Source organism: Primulina eburnea, chromosome 11 (assembly GCF_022965805.1).
Source record: "Primulina eburnea isolate SZY01 chromosome 11, ASM2296580v1, whole genome shotgun sequence".
Taxonomy (NCBI): domain Eukaryota; kingdom Viridiplantae; phylum Streptophyta; class Magnoliopsida; order Lamiales; family Gesneriaceae; genus Primulina; species Primulina eburnea.
This window is the reverse complement of record NC_133111.1, coordinates 12,926,566-12,944,861: the sequence shown is the minus strand read 5'-3', so window position 1 is coordinate 12,944,861 and position 18,296 is coordinate 12,926,566. Positions and strand designations below refer to the sequence as shown.

The following is an 18,296-nucleotide window of genomic DNA, read 5'->3' as shown; positions in this document are numbered from 1 at the left end:
TCTTCGAGGAGGCATATCTGATTATCAAAAGGATTAGTAACCCAATACAACAAATCTGTTTCAGTCCTCCTCCGATCATCTTACTGCTGATCAAGAATTGGTTCTGATTCATTCTCCACAACACATGTTTTCAATCAAATCAGATATTCAGGTAAACATGCATTTCAAAGCAGTAAACATTCAAGCATAGCAAAAGCAGGAAAGAAAACTCACTCTACCCCGCTCACTAGCTTCTATCTCAGTCTAAATAACCTACAGTTCTGGAACCTATTACTCTGATACCACCTGCTGTGGGGACCAGACGCTAATTCATTTCTTAATCATCTTTGGGAATAATTGGATCAATTAAATAAACTGGATCTAAATTTTTTTAAAAAAAAATTACAAGTGCGGAACATAATAGAATCAATTTGATATAAACATCAACATAAAAGTGCAAGTCTCGTACAAATACATAAAAATTCAAACTAGGGTTCGATCACTATACGTCAAGTGCTGAATATATTCTACTTCTGGGTCCGAATCTCCACGCTAAATTGTGATCTCTCATCCTCTTCTCGACCCTGATCTTGTCCCACCTGTTGTCATGCACACATACAAACACAACAACAGCCGGATAACTCCGGTGAGAATATAATTTCCAGTATAAGCAATATATACATGCAATCATATAAAAGCATATAAGAAAGCATAACAATCGTCAATAACATGTATCAAATATGAAAACATGAAATGATATAAAATTGTAAATCAACTCATATCTCTTACTCGACTTTGATCTAGTCTAGTCTAGGGATCCCGGTTCCCGGACGTTGGCACATATCTCGAATCTCAGCAATAGAAGTCGATCTATTTCTAAGCAACATCGATATAAACCAAACATCCAATGTCTAGTCACATCTGCCCAAGACTTGGCACATCTGCCAATGACTCGTTCTCGACATCTATCTTCTATTCTCTGTTATTCTATAAGTCAATAGAATAAGCATATACATTCAAGTAATACAAAGGTATTAAAACAATAACAAACAAGTATGTGGTTTACGGAAACGCAAGTCGAATCTGACTTGAATCGTATCTCCCGGTTAACATTGATTTATACCTTTCTTTCGTCGGGTTTCTGGCTCTGTCGAAGTCTTGAATTCGAATCTTTCAATACTAAATCTGGAAATTATAATATCGAGGAGTACAATATCAATATACCACTCAAATCAATACTGGATATAATCAGAACTCATTCTAATTCTGTTTCAAATGCATAACTGCACTGAAACGTCTACTCGTCTTAAAAATGCGGAAATAAATTTTTTTTTTTTTTAAAGCTTGCATTTTCGAGATATCATTTAAACACTTCGCATGCATGCGCTCTACAGAAAATATAAGATTTAAAAATGATCTTAAATACTTGACAATAAAAATAGCGTCGTTTAAAAATAAATAAACTCATCCATAATCATACGAAAACATAAACTTATAAAAATCTTAAAATCATCAACATATGAAAATATTCATCTCCTCTCAATATCATAAATCGTAATGCGGAAAACATGTGTGGTCCTCGGGTCGTGTCACCACACCAGGTCTACCTACTCAGAGTTCAGCACCTCCCGTCTCCTCATCATTAAGCTCACCTGCATCACACACGCCTAGTGAGTCTAAAGACTCAACACACCTGCACCGTTAATAGCAAATACATATACATAGCACACAACAGTGAAAAATATCATACTCAACATACCTTTCATGAACTTTAAAACGTAACATAAACGTGTCGTGTAAAACCATGACGTGTCAAAACAGCTCATCGTTAATCATCTTTATCATTCATCATTCATCGTTTATCATTCATCGTTTATCATTTATCATTTCCTTTGGTGAATTCAGTTCATTAGAGGTGACTATCGTACATCATCGTTTACGATGGATCCATCATACATAGAACCGCGGTACCGGGCGGCTGTCGGACATCAGTGACAGGATTACCTATCCACTGTGCCTAGGCCTCATCATCATCATCATCATCATCATTTACATATACATCTTAAACATTTACATATAATTCGATAGCCACAACTAATTCCCGTCATTCAAAACATTATCATTTTCATCACTTATAAAAATTATGCATCAATGCAATTTTTCTTAAATCCAAGCATGCGACGTATATCTTCATAAAATCTTAAAATCGTGATCATGATGCATAATCATTTAAAACATCATACATTTGTGCTCAGGGCGCTGCCACGACCAAAATCTCACCCCGGGTGCAAAATGACCATTTTGCCCTTGGAAACCCAAAAATTCTCGTTTCAACCCTGGACCTCTAAAATTGACCCGAAGCTTACCAAACTCATTAAAATGTCCCAAAATATTTTTATAAGCGTTCTTAGACGTAAACTCGAGCCCATACTATAATTTAATCGATTCGTTTTTAAACTTGGACCGGGGTCCCGGTTTTAACCCGAATCGACTCGAAATTGTATCAAATTTTTCCCAACCTTTTTACCATCCTTAAAAACACTAAAATGTTCCTAAAACCATGTCTTTAACCCCTAACCACACGGCTGAAATTTCCAGAACTCCACCTAACTCTCGGCCACCCCTTTTCTAAAATCCCATTTCAACACATGGCCCCAATCCCATTACATTTCGGTCCCCTCCAATCTCCCCACCTGTCCAGCATTTTAATCTCATTCTTAAGGCTCTAAGAGACCTCCTAAACCAAGCTTAGCCGACACATAAAGCTGCCGAGCAAACCAATGTAGAAATGATCGCTTACACCATGGCAACCGAAGACCCTATTCCCTTGGCTCGCAAGTTTCGATCCTAGCAACCCGACGGAATCAACCACTAACCAAGCTCAAGTAGACCACCCTCATATCCCTCTAGAGCCACAAGAGTCACAACCACGGCCCCATACAACCCATAGCCACCCACATGATCGCTGGCACGCCCGAAGCTCGGCCGAAGCGAAATCACCTAGAACCCGACGGCTACCTGCTCTCATACTCGACTCTAGCATCAAGTTCCTTAAACCGAGACATGGTTCAACCCTCTAGCATCAGCAACCCACAGCCCCTTGCACAGAAATATATGAAACGTGAACAACCATCACAATAATACAATAATTTCATGGAAAATCGAAAGGTTCTTCATGTACTAGGATAGATCGAAACTTTTCATGCATAAATACAACCACCAGCATATAAAACGTGTAGGATGCAGAAAAAAAACGATACAAAGCGTGCCTTAGGTAGTTGATGAACGAAACGAGACGGAGGAGACACCGGGGAAACTTTTCTTTGCAAGAATGGTGAAGAAATCCACTCCTTTCAGCTGCTGGGGGTGAAGCCGAGGGGAGGGGTTCTGAAAACGATGGTGTCGGCTGGTGGAAACTATTAGGTTTAGGTTAAGGTGTGTTTAGGGTAAATTATATAATATAAAAATGGTTAACAAACCAACTAATGGGCTCTTAAATTTATTTTAAAGGTTTAAAAAGATATTTAAGCTCAACAAACTTTAAAGTAGGCCTATTAAATCCAAACACACTTCCAAAAAATATTTCGTGTTGGAAAGATTTTGAAAATATTAGCCGAACCCTTAAAAAGTCACCCGATTCGATAAAATTTGCGTACCGTTAAAAATTAAAATCATGCGGGTAAAAATACCCAGAAAAATACCATTTTTGAAAAGTAGCCTTAAAAACACCTTATATCAGTTAATAAAAATTAATCTTTAAATAAAATAATTTCTCTGAAAATTCTCCGGTCTCCGATCCTCGTTCGAACGTGAAATGCACCTAGAAACCCTAATGCGTGAACTTTAAAATAAATCATGAATTAAATCCTAGTATGCATGAATTATGCATAAAATGCATAAAATAGTTAAACACGATTTAATGAAATAAATAAATTCTACCATGCAATAATTATGCATAAAATGCATAAAAATAATTAAACATAATTTAATGAAATAAACAAGCATTTAATGCTTTAAAACAATTTAATAAAATATCAAAGAAATTTAATAACTTGCATGCATGTGGTTCACGCGGACCTTCAGATTTTTGGGCCGTTACATGCACAATCTAAATATATCCAGCAATACAAATATCAACAGATATCAATCTCAACTAATAATCGATCGACAAACATAATCTGATATCACATCTGTATAATTTCAACCAATTCAATTCTGAAAATCATAACAAGTTCATACGATGTCTGTTCTTCAATCCGGTTTTTATTATACGATGTTTAATATATCAAAAACACCATATATCAATCACATCTGATTCCTTCAATATCATAATTTCAAATCGTACGAAAACATAAGAAAATTACGTCTGTGTGAAGCCTTTGACACGAGAATCACAAAAATGAACTCAGATCGAAAATCGGACGGACGGATTTTGAACAAATCAATTTCGAGTCTTTGAAGGAACTCAATCTTCCCTGGAGCCTTTCTCGTTGTTTTGCTGATTCTGAGGGTGGAATGAAAGATTTGTACGTATATATTTGCATGACAAAGTCATGTGGCACATTCCTTCAAGCTGCACGTCTCGCGCATATGCGCGAGACATTCTGTCACGGCGCGTGTCTTCTCGGCAGCTCGCGCATATGCGCGCACCATCGCAGCGCATATGCGCGAGACCTAATGTCTCGTATGCACATGCTCGCGTATATGTGAACACACCCTTCGCGCATATGCACGAGGTTCTCTGCCCATCTCGCGCATATGCGCGAGACCTACTGTCTCGGATGCACATGCTCGCGCATATGCGAACACACCCTTCGCACATATACGCGAGGTTCTCTGCCCATCTCGCGCATATGCGCGTCTCTTGCGCGAGGGGTTCTGTCCTCGCACATATCTCGTGTCTTCTCTCGTCTTTCTCTGTCTGATCCTTTACGTCTATAATCACATCAATTCTCAATAATCATTTCAGATTGCAATAACAAATTTTCGGGCATTACAAACTTGTTGTTGCACATGAATGATAGTTAATTCTCGTGAGACAGAAAAATTTTAAAGTTAAATTTATTGCTGCTCAAAGTGGATATAACATGGTTAGTCCAAATAAATCTCACAAACTGAGATCTCAAAGAAAATAACTACTGGACAAGGGATACAAATATCTAATATTGATACATCAAAGATACCACCAAATATCTTTTTCTGGAGGTCGAATGTGTTAGGAGTGAAAATGATCTTGGAGATGGCTCAGCTTTTTGTCCGATCGATGGCAGTTGTGCCTCTGATGTTGATACTCTTGGTTTAACCAATACTACATCACACTCCTAGATTTCTTTGGCTTTGAAGTGGTGACCAGAATTTGGAGTTGCACATAATATATATATCACTAGAAGAAAAACGCTAATAGAGCTGAACATCTGATTTTGTAGCCACTGTTGTTGAAAATCTAACCAAAAACAACAGATAAAAGCCGTGCATATTTTTCCAAGCTTTCTTTCTTCGTCGATCGAAACTGTCAAGTTATTATCTGCTCTCTATTCTGGAAAGAAACCGTAAAGCACAAATGAGGCATAACATCAAAACTATTGAAATTAAACTAGCTATGTACTAGTAGTAAACCGATCAGCCACCACAATGTTTTGCAATTATGCAGCACATTCAGCAGTAAATCGTAAATATCTTTGTCCGCTTTCTCAAGTAAATAGTAAATACTTTCAATCCTCGATGTTTATAAGAACCCACGTTATTTAAGAGCATGTTCTATCATACATGGACAAATAAAATACAGCAGTAGCACTCAGACACTCCAAATCCAAATATCAATACATTTAGCCTCTGACATGGAGATATGGTAACTTCTTCAACCCGGTTTTAGACGTGCCTAGACACTGGCCTTCTACAAGTTTGCCACAAACAAATTATCATGTTAAATCTTAGGATATTCAATACCCCAATGACTATAATTAGTTGCTTGCTTTACACGTAAGAATAAGAAACTAAAAAGCTGAACGACAACTATATAGGTCACAGAGGGACAGTGTCTATGTTTAGATTCAGTAATATGTGATTTTTGAAATTCATGTGTATTTTTTATGATGTGCTCGAACAATCTTCAGTTATGGAGGGACAACTATATCACTCGCTCCCTTCCCCACCCCCAATAAGTTTGAAGAACAATAGATATTGAAGAATCATACACCAGTTTTAGAGCTGATAGTTGACACATGAAGAAATTTAATTAAGTTTATGTTCATTTAAGTTTTTAATTCAAGTTTTAAACGTTTTCGCATATTTTTATCGTTTTAAGAATTTACGTTGTAAAAACAATTTTATGCTTGTTTATGAGTAATAAACAAGGTTTTTTTTTTTATATTGTATTAGGAGGCTTGTTGTTTTTAATTGTGTGGTTCTAAAACAATATCGGTGGTAACTGACCTCGATCTCGGGACGTGACAAAATTAAAAGCTGTGATTTCTGTTCCAACATCTATAAATATTCCCCAAACCGAAAATATATATATATATCATCAAAAATAGTGCTGCACGTAAACAAAAAAACGCATGTCGTCAAAGATAGTACTACATATAATCACATTAAAATTCACATTTTGAACAAATTACGAAAGTAAAAAAAAAATATATAATATCCAAGAAAATACTGCACCACTTTTTAAAGCAAAAAATAAAATAAAAAAATGATAATAATAATAATAATAATAATAATAATAATAATAATAATAAATAATGGGTGGGTGTATTGGTGTGCTGGAGAGCCATGATTCGGGCTCAAGAAACTAAAAGATAGTGCAGTAATATTTTGTAATAACATTGTAGTAGCTGATTTGGAATGCAATCCCTGCAGAAGTCGACCTGTCCTAAAATGAAGGAGAACAAACCAAGTTTAACGAAACTGTAATAAACAAGATAATGTTGGAAATTGTAATGAAGTAATGTTAATTTCGTTACTATTTTCTACACTAGAATGAGAAGTGTGGAAGAAGAGTTGCTTAAATTATGGTGATAGCAGACATGGGTTGTGTGTGAGTAGTTTAGCCAATGTACCAGTTTCAAGAAAGCTGTGAGTATGTGTTCATTGAGAAAAAAGATGAAATAGAGGGTCTATCTTTGAATATGTAAAACTCGTGTAATATACGTAAAATACAGTTAAATGGAAATAACAATATATACAAGTTGGAAAAAATAAAATAAATTTACTATCATATGATAAAATTTTGACCAATTAGAAAATACAAAATCTATATAAACCAACTCATAGGACTATTTTTATAATTTTCCTGAATATCTAGTATCTATATCAATAAATGGTTTATTTCTTGTTGGCTTTATACGGAAAATGACATTTGTCACTCCTGTAAAATCTGGAAAATCTTAAAACTCCTTTTGTAAAATTAAAAGTCCTTTCAATCTCTGATGGGTTGGATGCGAGGAATATTTGAAGAAATGATTTGAAATGATTTTATATTTATAATAATTCAAAATTAACTAAGTAGGATTTGAAATTTATTGTCAAGTGAATTTATCTAAATAAAAAAATGAATTTTATATTATGGATATAGAATACTTAAGCTACAAATCCATCGATTAAAAAAATAAGAAAGAAAAGAAGCGTATTATACATCCATTTTTTTTTTTTAGTTTTTTAAGCATACATCCAATTTTTTGAATTAGATAAAATTGTTGAATTGTCCATGCTTAAATTTTTGTATATTTTGACGGTAGAATAAATTATTCATTACTCTTGAGTATCACTAAATATAAAATAGTTACGTGCCTTATGGTTCTGAATGCAAGTAATTTATGGCCATGGTAATTTGTTTTTCTTTTTTAAAAAAAAAAACAAACAAACAAACAAACACTTGTTTCATTATTATAAACACGGGATATTAGCAAAATAATTGTAATCAATTTTTTCTAAAAAAAAAAAAAAACCTAATCTCCTCAAGTGTATTCGAAACGATTATTGAGACAAAAGCTCAACGATGTCGATTCAGTAAGTTTCGGAGATTTTTTTGTTTGATTTAAAAGAACACCATATAGTTTTAGACTAAAAGAATTGATTCGAAAAATGAATTTGAAACGATTTTATCTTCAGATTGACCGAGATCATTACATTTTTTTTTGTTGAGAAAAACCCGTAATTTTATTGCGAAAAATCGTCAATTACAAGTTTAATCAAACAAGCTGGAAATTCTCCATTCATCCACACAAAGGATAAGGGAGAAGAAAAAGCGAAACGAGCCAAATAATGGGCAACTAAATTAGCCGACCGTCGCACAAGAATAAATTCTGAAATAATAGGGGTCTGAATTCGATCTTTGATTTCTGCCACACAAGAACCAATGTAACTAAGATTCTCCTGATTGGTTGTGACTGTTTGCACTGCCAACAGAGAGTCTGATGCCACTTGAACATCTCGAAGGTCTTTCTGTCTTTCTCATACAGAAGCTTGATTCCTTCCCGGATCGCTAAAAGCTCACCATGCACCACCGATATTGGTTGATTGATTTGTTTTCCAAAAACTAGCAACAACCGACCCTGTGAGTCACGAACCACACCGCCCACGCTATAATGATTCTTCTCTTTATTCACTGCTGCATCCACATTCATCTTGAGATTGTATGACCCTGGCGGCATCCACTTCTTTTCCGGATTTCCCAACTCAGCCTGAATAACAATATTTTCCTTCTTCCGAGCCCTTTAGCAATTCAATTCAAATCAAATCATCTAAATAGACCAGCAGTGTTCACTTCTTTTGCCCAGCCCTATACTAAGTCCAGTCAAATGCAAGGACCCCTACCCACTGTAGGAATGCACTACATTCCATTTTACTTCATTGTTAAATGTATTTAGGATAGTAAAGTAGAATATTATTTTTATTCGGATGCACATACATACATACATACATATACATACATACATACATACATATATATATATATATATATATATATATATATATATATATATATAGACACTGTATATACACACACACAGAGACATATAAATGAAACAGTTCTTTAACAAACGAAGCAGGAATTTTAAATGTGGTCAAAAAACGAAAAAACAAGGTTAAGAAAAAAAAAGTTGCAGAAAACTTCAGCACGAGGACACCTGATACTCTACCAGAACAAGAGACTAAACACAAGATAATAAAATTTTTCAAAAAAAATAAAAATTGAAGAGGAATTGAAATACGATCTTGATAAAACACAAAACAGTCAATGCAATTTTACAAATCTTATCCAACAAGTTGGGCAAACTATATTCCTACGTTCCCTTCAGGCTTTAAATCGACATTGTTGTTTTCCGGCATCGCATTGTTGTATTTAAACAGCTCCAACTCCAAAAAAATTTATGGTCACTGATTGCAACAAGCAACTGCGGATCACTGAGATTGAACCTCTATATTCCTAAATTAGCCTGTTGAGCGGGATTCTTTCGCCCACTCGAGCAACCCTTTCGATAGGAGATATTGTTTGGGGCATTGTCATAACCGGAGACGATTATTTCTGCATTTCCAGTCATATTTCATTAAAATAGAAATGAAATTTTGATGCAGCAATCACAACAGGTATACAGTCAACAGCAATAAATAACTCAAGTTATGTATCAAAGGCACTTATGTAAGCATAAGCATGATTCCGAATGGTGTCATTAAAGAATTCCATCCAACCCATTCAGCCACTAAATTCTAATAGGAGCCAAAGAACTTGCTCTACGTGGGGCTAATCAGAAATGCAACTCCGCCGTTGTGTCCTTTTTTCGCAATTTTCAAAGAACTTTTATTGATATTGTAAGTGTTCCAACACCAAGTATAGATAAGGAGGAACGTAACAAAGCTTTATGGTTAATGTTCGTTCTTTGTCTTGCATCCACACACCACACAATTACGGGTATCAGGACCTTAGTCCGACAAAGGTAAAAATGTTCAGTTTATCACTAGTTCATGAAATCAAGTAAAAGTGTAACATAATTGCTCACTATCTCTAGCTTAAAATGATTACCTCGAACCAAAAAAAAAATAAAAGATTACCCCATAAAAAGGAAATATTTATCTGAATTCATCCTAGTTTATGAAACCTGCATCAGTGCCAACATTACTTGTTGATTACATGCACCTACGACACCTAGTACTAGTTGTATTCATCTGGTCTTACAATTGACAACTAACATGACCTTAGTAGTGGCAATAGCAAGTTTGGTATTCTATAGCCGGATCAAGATTTAAACACATGGTCCTGATATGGGTGATGACAGATAAACATTCGTCATAGATAAATCATATTATTTCAAGGGTAAATAAAGAATACTCCACAAATAATATAGTACCTACCCCTTCGCGGATAGACAGATTTGGCCTTATTATATCCTTGGAATTAACCAAGAATATATCGCCAATATACAAGTGGTTTGTTGGTACAAAAACGCTACATAGCTGTTCATCGCCCACATCTCTCTGCATCACAAGGGAAAAGAAAGACAATTTGCCACATTAGCCACAATTCAATTACCATTCTTGCAACTGCCTAAATTGCTGTTGAGGAACATTAGTTGTTTAGTGGATGTTTCATGCATGAATAGAACCAAAAGGTGGGGAGAGGTTTCTGTATCGTATAATTCTAATCCAATACAACTGGAATGTAATTTTAAGGCGAATACTCATCCATCAAACAAAAGTTTTTGGAAAACATACGACAATCCGCATTTGCAAACAAGAGGTCAGAAAGGTGATCTATTTATCATCTCCAAGCTTTATTGTAATGACGTCTCATTAATGATGTAGTTTGTTTGGGTGTAATGAAAATAATAACTTATTTAATTGATTAATAATAGTTTAAAATAAGTACAATTATAATGTAAAACAGAGTCATTATAAAATAACTTTGATTATTAGTATTATTAAGAACTATCAAGTGAGCACAGACGTATGTAACACATTAAAGATATATGATTACGATATATTTTATTAATTTTAAACATTAAAAATTAACGTGCTATACATTAACCAGATGAAACGAACTTTCAGAATTAATAAGTTTTCCCCTGCTATAAACGAATCAAAGGGACAATGCTCAACATATTTAAGGAGGAAACAAAGATGTCTCAATTGATTCATTCTGAATCCTCACATCCACAAGTGACAGCAGCTCTCTAAAGTAATTCTGTAAAACATCCATGTCTCGAATTTGGTTATTCAAATCTGCATCGACATAGCTGCAAGTAGCCTCCTCATTCTGGTTTCCCGGCTTCCTTTTCAGGTATTCATGGAAAAGTGTTAGCATCTGCAGTCGAGAGAGAATGAATGGATTCGTGCAAGCGTTGAAACTTGTTTCTCGTTTCTTCGGTTTCAACCATCTTTTCCTTCAACCCAAGGGGAAGAAAAGCCATGGCACTAAAACAAAGTTGTAAGCTGAACATGAAAGTCGACGAACAAAGTAACTGACGAAAAAGCTAAAAGTTATTTCAAGGGTCGTATTAAAGAAAGTTACAGGTGACAGATATGGCGCAACTCAAACTTTTTAAACTATGTAATAGCCTATGTTTTAACCATCACGCCACTAAGACAATCATATAGTAAAATGAGGACAAATGCTGCCCCTAACATAAGGAAACACCATAGGTAGAAAAATACGTTATAAAAGTTTTTGCGCGATTTCACACCTAGTAATCCCTCTGGCAAGACCCCAGTTGTAGCCGATAGATACTGAATCCTTAAAGCCAATATTGAATCCTTCTTGTGCAGAAGCTTTCCAGCAATGAGACCATCACGATAGCCAATCTAAGTTGCCAGAAAACTGATGATGTTACATAGCAAGACCCAAAGGATTAAAGACAAGCATAGATAATGTCCTCTACTACACATTAAGCAATAGGTTCAATAAAGATTGCGGGATACCGTATGGAATTGATCATGCCTCATTTGCCACTCCCTGTCCATATCAGATGGTATCTTTAATTTCTCAATAGAACTTTCACGAGAAGAATCATTGTTGTCGTACCACAAATAATCGAGTTCACTGTCTGAGGATATATACAATAAAGTTTTTAGTGTTGTTTCATAAAAATGCTAAACCATTGCGCGAGGATTCTACTTTGAGATGTGATGATAAAAAAAAATTCATTGAAGACGACATAATGAGACAAAGTTCAAAAACAGTTCCAAAAATCTGAAGAATGAGTAGAAATATTTCCACCACTCAGACAAGAACACTTGTAACCCCCCGATAATGACCCCCCAACAATGAAGTTCGAACTTTGAAGTTCAATACACAGGAGCCAACTATAATTTAACTTTGAGCTAGCATTTGTCCAGATTTTTGCGATATTGTTTTCTCAATATGCAAAATTATCACTGTTTTTTTATTTTCACTCCTCTTTTCTTGTTAACATAACCACAAGCCGTTGAGAACGACAAAGAATACAATCTACAATACGACTTAAATCTGTATCCATAGAATTTTCTCAACTTGAGCTTGGGTTGGCACCAGAAAAGAATAAACAAGAGGGAGATGAGAATTTAGAGGGAATATCGGGAACTTTTCAGTTTCATTTGTTATCCCTAAATGAAAATAGAATGCACCAGAAAAAAATAAACAAGGGGTGGACAAGAATTTTGAGGGCATATCAGGAATTATTATGTTTCATTTGATATCCCTGAATGAAAATGGAATGCATTGGTTGGGAGAAGGGAAAAAACTTCTAGAATCCCTGTCTGCCCAATACGATTCAAGGATCGTATCAATGTGCCAGCCAATTCATGTGTGACTTTCACATATAAGCATGCAACACCGATAAAAGCTTCTGTAAGCTAAATGGTGGATGATAAGCATGCTGGTGAATTCCAAAAAGTTTTTCCATTTAGTATCTGATTGGAAGAAACAAAAACTACTTGCGCCCTTAATATAAGCACAAACATAAGGTGTCATGATTGTTAGGTAGAATCAATTTTTGTATTATTTATTCAAGGAAATTGAAATCCGAGCTTCACTAAACAGCTTGAAATCCTTAGAGTTGCATCTAGACACACACTAAAACTTATCATAACTGGGTATGAACGTGAAATCTGTAATAGCTAATAACATTTCTCTTACCATGCAGATTTTGATGAGCTTGGGTTGAAGTTGATCCTATGCCTTCAACACTAGTTGACTGCAAGACGCCAGAGTAGAGTTCTTTAGCTATTCTTCCTTCCATCTCTGTATCTTAAAGAAAAACATCCATGACCAACTCCACATGATAGAGAACCAATACCAATGTGCATGAACCCAGACAACTCCGGCAGAAACCCAATATCGATAATTGGAACAAAACCCAAGAACTTAAAGCTAGCTTCAATTACATGTTGAATGTGTAAATCACACTCGTTTCACATGGAGTTGATGATCAAGTATTTTTTTACTATAGTTGATGATCACACTCGTTTCACATGGATCTATTTGCTGAATTCTAAATCAGACGTTTTGAATGTGTTTCCAACTTTCTGCAAGATGACTCATACTCAATTTGGACAGAAAATTCAATCTGTTCGATCGGACAACGCTCCTGAACTCAATTTTTCTGATTTCTATAAGTCCGAAGAAATTATTTCTCACCATTCTTGTGTTGAAAAGCTACAACAAAACACTGTAATGGAAAGAAAACGCCAACACATCTTGAATGTGGCGAGATGTGTTGGTATTTTCTTTCCACAACAAAGTTTTGTTGTGGCCTTTCAACACAAGAATGGTGAGAAATAAATCCTTCGGACTTATAAAAATCAGAAAAAATGAGTTTGGGAGCGTTGTCCGATCGAACAGATTAAATTTTCTGTCCAAATTGAGTATGAGTCATCTTGCAGAAAGTTGGAAACACATTCAAAACGTCTGATTTAGACTTCAGCATAGATCCATGTGAAACTACTGTGATCATCAACTACAGTAAAAAAATACTTGTATCCCTAATGGTCAAAGGAGTAAAAGGACCTCAAATATAAATGTGAAGTTGGTGAAAAGGGCTGTTACTTAGTGTGTTTTGTGAAATAAAAGGTAACCTCTTTTGCTGGGACAAAGTGAAAAAATGAACTAAAACTAAAACCAAAAGCAACATGTTTCTCACAAGACAACAAATTAGAAATTTTCCATAGCAGTCATGATCAGTTAATTATTAAATTGGTGTTCGAAAAACTTACCCGAGAGTGGGTTTCTCCTTCGAGCTGCTGCACAAGTGGCAAAAAGGATGAAAATAAGTAAACACGCCAACAAATTTAATAATGATTAAAGTGCCCCAAACAAAAGAGAAACCCTCTCAGATCTGACTATAAGATTTGCCTTCTAAAGAAATAAAAGACCATCAAGAAACATATATACTAAATGAGAAAGCCACACAAATCTAGAACGATAGAGGGAAATAATCTTGATTTCCCTGAAAGCTAAATGAGAACGACACCCTTTTCCAGTATGCAAATCAAGAACAATAACAGAGTATAGGAAATAAAGATCAAATCTTTCACGAGAAAAACTATTATTCGACCCACAATTAATAGACCAAAAATCCTGATAGATGAGAAATCTTGAAAAGAAAAAAAGTCAGATCCAAAAACAAAAATCGGACAAATTTAAAACAAAATCATAAGACACAGAACGAAATTCTACACAAATACAAAGAGATATAGGTGCCAATGTTTTCTGGGAAAACGGCAGTTGTTGTCTCGATTGCTTAAAGAAAAGTTCAAGAGCTGATGCGCAGGGTATACGGTAGCGGCGCGTGGATCCCACTTACCGAGAGAAAAAGGCTTTTACTTCGGCAAGAATGAAAAAAAGTTGAAAAGAGCATACATATTACACCATTCTCCTTTGGAAAATACTGATTACCACTTACTCCAATTTCTTCCTCTGTCTAAAGTTAAAGTAAAGAGGGTGTGTGCAAAAAGTTATGTTTTTAAAATTAATTAATTTATAAATTGTGAAGAAATGAAAAAAATAAAAAAATTGCCTGTGTTTAAAAATATAAGTGAAAAATTGAAAAAAAATTAATAATAATAAGTTAAGTGTTTGATAAATAAGTGTAATAATAATAAGTTAAGTGTTTGATAAATAATTGCTTTTTATATGTATTTTTTAATAAAATATTATTGACATGTTTGCAAAAGATAGGATTTGATGGTGTGATGTAGATTATAAATGTATGTAGAAGATAATTTTACAATAAAATATTATTGACATGTTTGCAAAAGATAGGATTTGATGGTGTGACGTAGATTATAAATGTATGTAGAAGATAATTTTATATTTGACAAAAATATTGAGAGAAAGAATAACTAGAAAAATTTTCATTTATTTATTTAAATATCAAGATGACTTTTAAAGAATTGGAATCATCTTCTGGATTTAAACTAAACTAAGCATGAACATAAACATAAACATAAACATAAACAGAATTTGGAGTTGAAAAACAGAAAAAAAAACTGATTTTTTAATTGAAATGTGAAAAATAATTTTCTTAGATGTTATAAACACAGTCGATATTATGTAAATGTGAGATTGAATTTTTAATAATTGAATTTTTTTGAACAAAAAAAAGGAAGAAAAAATCAGCCTAACGTGATATTATCCTAGATATTAGGATTGGTGAGGTGGCTGTTTATTTACTCAAGAGTAAGTTTGGGTTGGGTGATTATTACCTCCTTCTTGATGTGATAAAAGGGATAGTGGTGTTTTATCACCAAAGTCGTCAATTTGGGTTGGTTTCGTCTGATTAGCCAACCCTGTCACATAATTTAAATAGGTTGAGTTGAAATTTTTTCAACCCCCCATTTAAAACGGTCCTAGATGGACCAACCCACGTGGATCACAGGTCAACTCAAGGCAAGATTGGGTTGGCCCGCATGGCCGGGAAGAAAAATAAAAAAATAATTTTTATATTATGGATTTATGGTGATATATATATATATATATATATATATATATATGAAATGAAATTTTAAATAGTTATAATTATTTTTTTTATTTTTAGTGGGCTGACCCGTGGGCCCACTCGCCTAACTCACAACCCACCTTAGGTTGGGCTGTATAACGTCCCAAAAATTTGAAGGTCCACGTGATCACATGCATGCAGAATTATCAAATTTCTTATGTATTTTAATTAAATTATTTTAATTGCATGAATTAAATATGGTGTGGATGTTTACACATTTAAAATGTACTTTTCTACATTAATGTATAAAACTTGTTTTAAAAATTATTCGAGGCACGATCGAGGAACGAAGACCGAAGATTGAAAAAGGGAAAATGAAACGACCTCGACTTTTTTTGTCTATTTTTTTTCTAATCATAAATCATAAACTCGAAAATACTAATTAAATAAAATATATTGACATAATCAACAATCATAATAAACGAACATATGAAATCTCAAATGCATAAAATAAATAATAAATCATCAACTAACCAAAATCATATATCGACCTTCACCAAAATCAATTAACAATAAAATAAAGTATAAAAATATCTCTAATAAAATTATTAACATAATCTTTTAAATCATTAATATCTCAAGCTAGTGCGGAAATAAATGGCTCTCGGGTGTGTTCTGCTGCACTCGATCCACTAAAGTGTCAGTGCCTCCCATAAAATCATCAAATCATGTATCATACAAACCTAAGGAGTCTAACGACTCAGCATTTCTAAACATGGATAGAAAATAATACATATACAATCACATATGTTAAAATCATACTTATAATTAAAATAACTTTTCAACATAAATAAACTATTTTCAAGTAACTTTAAGCATAAATAAATCATTTAAAATCATTTTAAAATAGCTTTTGAGAATAAATACATCATTTTAAAATAGCTTTAAGCATAAATCATTTTAAGCGTAAAGTGTAGATGCTCGTATTTCGTATTTGAAAATTTGCAGAAAAATTTGAAATTTTCTTTTTAAAGGTAAATAACTTGCCTCATTCATAAAATAAACTGAATAAAAGTTTTAATGTTTAATGTAACAGCATAATAAAAGTTTTAAATATCGAAATACCAGCGGAAGTAAATATCTGTTTCAAACAACTTAAAATAATTAATCGTGATAAAAATGAGTTTGCATAAAAACGATAAATAAACTGATAAATGAGGTCCTCGGGTTCCTGCTATTGCCGACCCAAGCTAGCTCACTGGTCCCTGTCCTCGGTCCCGATCTCATCAGTACCTACAACAATCAAGTCTAGTGAGTCTAAAGACTCAGCATGCATATATCGTAGATAACAAGTAAATATATCATACAATTTCATGCCGTGTAAAGATATTATGTCGTAAAGCGTAACGTGAAAATATCTTGTCATGAGTAATTATAAATACGTGCATAATTGAACTGAAAATCGTAAGTGAAATGTTTGCTCGATAGAGCCCTGTCATGAAATAGCATATAATAATTTTCTGTTGAGAATATGTTCTACGCAAGTGGCCCATAACGTGAAATGAATCGTCTGATCAGACTAAACCACAGTATACTGGGTGGTAGAGATCATCACAGCCCTTGGACTGGATATCCGTACCAATACATGAACATGAACCGGTCAGTGACCACCGGATGAAGTAATAATCCCATGATAAGCTGCAATCCCATGAACGTGAAGTGGCCACATGCAATATCGCATATATCTCAAAAATGAACATTTTTTTTTATTTTTATGCACGTAATATAATTAAATGTCCTGTATTACTTTACCGAATGGGTTGGATCGTTCCCAGGCTCGCCGCGACCTAATTCTAACATGAAAAATATGCAAATAAAACTTATCTTGACTAACACTTCAAAATCGACCCAAAAATTAGACAATTACGCCCAACTAACTTAGTATTCAACCATGGCTTCGTACCAACCCGAACCAACATCGAACCATCGTTTAGCCATGGTTCAAATACTCTTAAAATACCTGATAACATAACCATAGGGCTGTAACATACGAAAATTGCGCAATAGAGGCCAAAATCATGAAATGCTCTTTCGAGAGTCACTTTGGCACATTGCACCTTAAATTATCGTACGACCTCTAAACTTAACCGAATCACAAACGGCCAAAAACATGACGTTCCTAACTCGATGAGGTAGTGTCCAGTCCAAGTCCATTGGCTAAAAGCCAAACAAGAACTCAAACGAGCCTCTGAACCGAAGCACCAACCTGATGTACAGAAAATTACAGCAGCAGCGCTTGCGCTTTCATGCGTTGTTTGCAAGGCTAATGGCCATTGGTGTAACGTACCGTACTTTTATCATTCAAAAATTGCGGAAAAATTTAAAATTTTCTTTATTAAATGTAAACAT

The 18,296-nt window shown here is 34.4% G+C and overlaps 1 protein-coding gene across 4 annotated transcripts; it reads right to left on the bottom strand.

Annotated features, from left to right (window-relative positions):
* Window positions 1–10,940: 10,940 nt before the first annotated feature.
* LOC140805252 (uncharacterized) lies at window positions 10,941–14,795 on the bottom strand. 4 transcript variants are annotated; one of them, XM_073161503.1, is made up of 5 exons: window positions 14,164–14,795; window positions 13,088–13,198; window positions 11,893–12,017; window positions 11,658–11,775; window positions 10,941–11,406 (listed from the first exon to the last, which is right to left on the bottom strand). In XM_073161503.1, exons 2-5 carry the CDS (start codon window positions 13,188–13,190, stop codon window positions 11,360–11,362), a joined length of 393 nt encoding a protein of 130 aa, XP_073017604.1. In that variant the 5' UTR covers window positions 13,191–13,198; window positions 14,164–14,795; the 3' UTR covers window positions 10,941–11,359. The 4 variants fall into 4 exon arrangements, 3 of the variants coding, with proteins under 3 accessions (XP_073017604.1, XP_073017603.1, XP_073017605.1); XM_073161502.1 differs by having other exon boundaries at window positions 13,088–13,192; window positions 14,164–14,791; XM_073161504.1 differs by having other exon boundaries at window positions 10,941–11,388; window positions 13,088–13,192; window positions 14,164–14,781.
* Between the last annotated feature and the right edge of the window lie 3,501 nt (window positions 14,796–18,296).

What these genes read in the sequence shown, in the direction of transcription:
- LOC140805252 (XM_073161503.1), bottom strand. Translation starts at nt 13,190, where the DNA reads ATGGAAGGAAGAATAGCTAAAGAACTCTACTCTGGCGTCTTGCAGTCA. An exon ending in GGCATGATCAATTCCATACG is followed by an intron (nt 11,776 to 11,892) that starts GTATCCCGCAAT and finishes CTGGCAACTTAG; the next exon opens with ATTGGCTATCGTGATGGTCT. An exon ending in CTTGCCAGAGGGATTACTAG is followed by an intron (nt 11,407 to 11,657) that starts GTGTGAAATCGC and finishes TTTCATGTTCAG; the next exon opens with CTTACAACTTTGTTTTAGTG.